The sequence below is a fragment of the Morone saxatilis genome, unplaced genomic scaffold (genome assembly GCF_004916995.1).
Source record: "Morone saxatilis isolate NCDOM2014 unplaced genomic scaffold, NCSU_SB_2.0 Contig1, whole genome shotgun sequence".
Lineage (NCBI taxonomy): Eukaryota > Metazoa > Chordata > Actinopteri > Moronidae > Morone > Morone saxatilis.
The window spans coordinates 13,112,650-13,118,125 of record NW_023339651.1 but is presented as its reverse complement, the minus strand read 5'-3'; the positions used below and the strand labels follow the sequence as shown (position 1 = coordinate 13,118,125).

At 35.8% G+C, this 5,476-nt stretch overlaps 2 protein-coding genes across 4 annotated transcripts in view; both read left to right on the top strand.

Annotated features, from left to right (window-relative positions):
* LOC118330728 (protein kinase C and casein kinase substrate in neurons 2 protein-like) overlaps window positions 1-2,007 on the top strand; it is a 7,014-nt gene extending 5,007 nt beyond the window's left edge. For all 3 annotated transcript variants that reach the window (XM_035665394.1, XM_035665402.1, XM_035665384.1), the window contains exons 8-10: window positions 155-222; window positions 349-428; window positions 1,364-2,007. In XM_035665394.1, coding sequence (XP_035521287.1) covers window positions 155-222; window positions 349-428; window positions 1,364-1,476 — 261 coding nt within the window. In that variant the 3' untranslated portion in view covers window positions 1,477-2,007. The remainder of the gene's footprint in view (window positions 1-154; window positions 223-348; window positions 429-1,363) is intronic.
* Window positions 2,008-3,100: 1,093 nt separating this feature from the next.
* LOC118331551 (circularly permutated Ras protein 1-like) overlaps window positions 3,101-5,476 on the top strand; it is an 11,464-nt gene continuing 9,088 nt past the window's right edge. Inside the window, exons 1-3 of the mRNA XM_035666575.1 lie at window positions 3,101-3,235; window positions 3,523-3,628; window positions 4,418-4,678. Of these exons, the coding sequence (XP_035522468.1) occupies window positions 3,188-3,235; window positions 3,523-3,628; window positions 4,418-4,678 (415 nt within the window). The 5' untranslated portion in view covers window positions 3,101-3,187. The remainder of the gene's footprint in view (window positions 3,236-3,522; window positions 3,629-4,417; window positions 4,679-5,476) is intronic.

The following is a 5,476-nucleotide window of genomic DNA, read 5'->3' as shown; positions in this document are numbered from 1 at the left end:
TAGACGAAACCTTGTTCTAAGTGTTTTTCTCTTTCTTTTTGGAAGTCTGCCAAAATAGTAAAATGTAGAGATGCTTGTAATACATTTATTATAGCTCTTGTACTTGATCTAAGAGTTGATCATTTTGAAACTTAAACTTTATCTCTTCCATCAGGAGTGGGTCCCACCTGTAAAAAAGCTTAATAGAAAGAAGAGAGACCAGAAAAGAAAAGAGGGCCGACCGTAAGTTATCCAGTATAGTTCTTTCAATATATGGTAGTTGATTTAAAAAATAACAATGTATATTTTATTCCAAGTCATATTTATGGTTTTTTGAATGTTAAAACATCAATTTTCTTCTCCTGTTAGTGTGATGATTGGGGGTGTGAAGGTGCGAGCTCTGTACGACTACGTGGGAGAGGAGGGTGATGAGCTGTCCTTTAAAGCAGGTGACACATAAAGTGTGATGTGATGACTCTCAGACGTATTTAGACAGTGTTATTATTTTCAATGTTAAAGCTACAATAGGCAAGATTATTATATAAAGTTACAACCATTGTATCAGCATAAATCTGAGTGGGAAGACAAGAAATGCATCACATCCTTCTGAAATGATGACAGACAGGCTAGTAAACATAAGTGTGCAGTTAACTGCTGTCACGTTACATAATTTCTGGGTAGTGAAGTTCAAAGATAATGTTTTTCACCATTATCTAGATTGGCACCAGAATCAAAGGAGTCGTTGTGAAAAACCTTTGCCTTTCGCAAATGTTACTGACTTCTATGATCTTACTGTATCATAGTGTTGTAGCTTTATCCAAATGGTGAAAATGTTACTTATAAGTACAGAAAGTACACTTCAAGAGCACTAAACCTTATTTTTATGGTTATAATTCACATTCAGCAAAGACAAAGCTACACTCAAAATTTGCTTTAAGAGAGGCAACTATTATTATGAATAGTAATAGTAAATCTAAATACACAAAGACATGAAAGTAACATCTGTAAGCTGCTCAACAATCCACTTCTGAGCAACAGCAAACCACTAACTATTTAGATCTTAACCTATATATAAAAAAACATCACAGGTTTTGCATTTTAGAAGAGATTTGGGAGTTTTATTTAGAACAGTTAAAGTCATTGCAAAAATGCTTCGGCTTTAAGATGGAGTAGTGTGCTGTTATTACTTGCTACAGAGGTAATTCTAGTTGAACTATTATAGTCAAAATGTCAAACAATGAGTAAGGTGGCTAATTAACAAACTCCCATAAGGTTGTTTGTGTAGTACTTTAAAGTAAGCTAAAAATGACTACTCTGCATATTATGACACAGTTACTCTTTATTAAAACGTGTTTTTAATAACATCATATATTCTCAATCCCAGGTGAAGTGTTCCTGAAGGTGGAGGAGGAGGACGACCAGGGTTGGTGTCGAGGAGTCCTGAGTGGAGGGAAAGAGGGCTTCTACCCAGCAAATTATGTTGAAGTTGCCGAGTGACGCCACGCTGTCTAATATGCTATGTCCTAAACTTATTTCTCACAAAGAGTTAGTTTTCAGATCTTCTAAGAATAACATTTATTATTATTGTATGTTGTCACATTGATTCTTGAGTTAATATCAGCCATTTTTAAAATGTAAAACGTTGAGGCCTTAATATTCTAACCTACTTGGTTTGAGTACTTCTGCAATATGAATTAATTTAAGACTAGAATGTATTGTATGTTTTTTTCATGAGCTGTACGTGTGTATGTGTGTACGTGTGTCTGCATGCATGTGTGCACGTTAAGACGAAACAAAAGAGAACAAGAGAGGATATTTATTTTCTGCCATAACGTCTGAGTCATTAGGTCACAGTAATGAAGATAGCTGATAAAGATACATGAGGTTTACCTAGGCACAGGTTTACAATGATGTGTGCACGCAAGGTTAATGTTTACTTAATAAGTATTATGTAGTAAGTACACAGACGTTACTTTGACTGAGGGAATGGATTTTCAAAATAAAACTATAATTGTTTTGCCTCTGACATTTTTTTGCCTATGTGTGGGTCTATGAATAACAACGTTGGTCAGTTCTCAATTGATTGTCATGAAATTTTGAACAGACATTAATGGTGCCCAGAGGATGAACCCCACTGACTGTAGTGATCCCCTGACTTTTCATCTAGCTAGTCTATCTAAGTAGACATTTGTGGTTTGAAAGAAATATCTCATCAAATATTGGATCGATTACTGTGAAACTTTATCCCAACAGGATGAAGTATAATCACTTTTGTGATCCCTTAACTTTTTATCTATCGCTTCCAGCAGGTCAAATAAATAATTTGTCCAGCACTTTGGTTCATGACTAAGCTAATGACATTCCCATTACCCTCGCCTGTACTTTGTGTTTTATGCTAATTAGCACATATTAGCATGCTAACACGCTAAATTAAAATGGTGAACGTTTACCTGCTAAACTACAACTTGTTAGCATTGTCACTGTGAGCATATTAGCATGCTGATGATAGCATTTAGCTTAAAGCACAGCTGATATGGCTGTAGTCTGGTTAAATATATATATTTCTTACGCAAGACCAAAGTTACATATATAACGTTTTGTTTGTTTGTTTTTATTCTGCATATATATTGTGTATACAGAGGCACTTAATTACATTAATCAAACATATTCAAGCAAAACATTGAAAGAAAATGAAAAACAATATATACATATAAGTATATTGTCCTTTGGTCTAAAATATGCTTTTCAGATTAGGTATTTATTTCTTATTTTCTCAATCCTCCAGTACACAGATTATGTTATATAACATTAATAAGGCTATTGTCTTAAGTGACTTATATGATTAGGAACATAATAGCATGACAACATATATTTTACCAGCAAAATCTGTGCACATGGAATACTTTTACAGTATAATCAGTGTGAGGTATTCCTTTAAAAGACTTTTAAGGGCTATTATGAACATGAGTCATCTTGACCTTCGACATTTTTGTTCCCTGTTTCTATTCTTCCACCCAGTTTATTTACATTCATGGAATCTTTAACCTGAGTTAGCCAATGTGAGATAAATATCTGACTAACCAACCAGTCCAGCACAACACTTCGGCTCTTGGGAAAAGAAACCTGTTGGACAAGATGTCTGAGACACACACAGTGAATGAAGAGACGTCAGAGATGTTGAATCATTTCTGAGACCTGGGCGGGTTTTATGTTTACAGTTGTGCTGTACGATCTGCATTCAAAGGACTCTGCAGGTGTAAGTATGTCTTATTTTTAGAGGATTTAGTCGTGCTTAATTGCAGGTACAAAAGATACATGTTGGCTGCATTATGTGGATTAAGTTTCTTTTATTTGAGCACTTCTTAAAGGTGTGTTAACATGTTAAAAACTGATTGTCACATGTCCCCAGAGAACATTATTCTGTAATTACTTTATATAATTACTTTTAATTATTACTTACTTATAGATATATGTTGTCAATGTATCCTCTTTTATGTGTTATTGGGTGTCACATTCTGTTAAATAATGTCCTCTCTCTCACAGGCACGTAAACTCACGATGGAATTTGCTTGTGGGTTTGTTTATGTGCCACCATCAGTGATTCAGAAGGACAGCCAACGATCCAATGCCAATGTCATTAAACGCTCAGGTGGGATTTCTTTCAAACACTCCCAGGCATGACATGAAAGAAACAAAAATCACAATTTATAACACTCGTTTAAAAAGACAGATGTCCCATTCCTGGGTCCACTTTGCTGTTTAGTTGTAGTTTTCTCATTTCTACAGATTAATAGCCAGACACACAGATATTTTCAATGCAGCTTCTGTGGAGTTTGACACCTGAAAATGTTTCAAATCTAAAACATTAACAGGAAACATTTAATTTTAGTATCAAACAGCTTCTTTGTTTACTCACCAGTTTGAAGAAATCCACCAAAGAGAATCAAAGCTTTCACTCTGCCTGTCACTATGAGTGAAAGCTTTGACACCTCACCTGCTGTCAGGTCCATTCTCTAGAGGAAGTCAAGGGGCATTCTGGGAAATGTAGGAAGTCATTAACTGAAGAAGAAGCTGAGAGAAAGATTAAAGAAGTCCAATACCTAATCACAAAATAATTTGTTTTGAATATCGAAGAGCGATGATACATAAAGCATCCGCAGGTGGATTTTGCCTTTCATTAGAGCTTTCTGGGTGACTGGTTGGTTAAGTACCATTATGTATTATGCAATCACTGACACACACAACCTCTCCTGTCTATCTAAGAGGAGTTGTTCCTTTTAGAGCCATCTGCCACCTGAGTCACATTTTCTTCACAGCACAAAGGTCATCGCTGCACCAGTTGTTTTTATCTCTGCTCACATTTCTCTTGCAAAAAGTGATCTTAAATTAACAGCCACTGTGCATACTATATATATAATTTATTTTTTATCCCTTTTAGCTCTTCTCCCTCCTGTTAACCGGATACGTCCTCGCACACCTCCACCTCCTCCTCCAACAAACTCTGCAGAAGCCAAATCACCTAAATCCCTCCCATCCCCTCCCAAGGTTATTGAACAGTTGGAAAAGAGCAGGGGAGTGAAGAAGGTTGTGAAGCCCATCCCCTTCTATGAAAATGCAGCATTTCACAGTAAATTGAACACAGCTTCTTTCATCCCTCCAACTCCTCCTCAGGTGGTCCCAACACCTCCTCAAAAAACAGGTACAGTGAATGTGGCAATGTAAGTAAATGTATGACTGAACAAGTTTAGTTGGTATTATGTACATAGGACCTTTTGGGATTTTCATGAATTTCATTGCCACCTTAGTTTCTCCTACTTCACAGCACATTCTCAAAACAAAAACTTAACCTATTATTCCCCTATACCTTTACATAGCAGCTAATGTATTAAAATAAATTATACTGTAATTTCCCAGCTTGGGATCAATTAAGATATCTATCATCTTATCTATCTACTATTCTACTTATCTATTCTATCTATGCTATCCAGTCTATCCATCTAATCATATCTATCTATCTATCTTCTATCTATCTATCTATGTATAAAACCTTTAAAAGCCTTGATCAGGAAACTTTGGTTCTCCTGTCCCTTTATCACAAGCGTACTTCTCAAACCAATGCCGCCTCGTTTGCTTGCTCAGCAAAATTGATTCTTAAAATTCTGCATTTAAACTTGTATTCTCAGTAGGCCTTACTAAATACTACAAACTTAAATAACACCAGAATTGGTGGAATGACGGTGCGAAAAGAACAATTACAAGCGTCAAAAATGGTTCAAGGGGTCTGATCAGCCAGTAAACAAAACATTTGTATCTAGTAGTATCTTCATACCACTAGAGCTTAGGGATGCACCATTTCAACCTTTTCTCTTCTGATATTGGTTCTGACATTTTGAATCTCATACCAGTGCTATCTTTTTCCACATTTGAAACCTGAAATGAAGCCAGGGATCGCTATGGCACTAAAACCGAGTCCATCATGATTGAATGAATGTTTTTT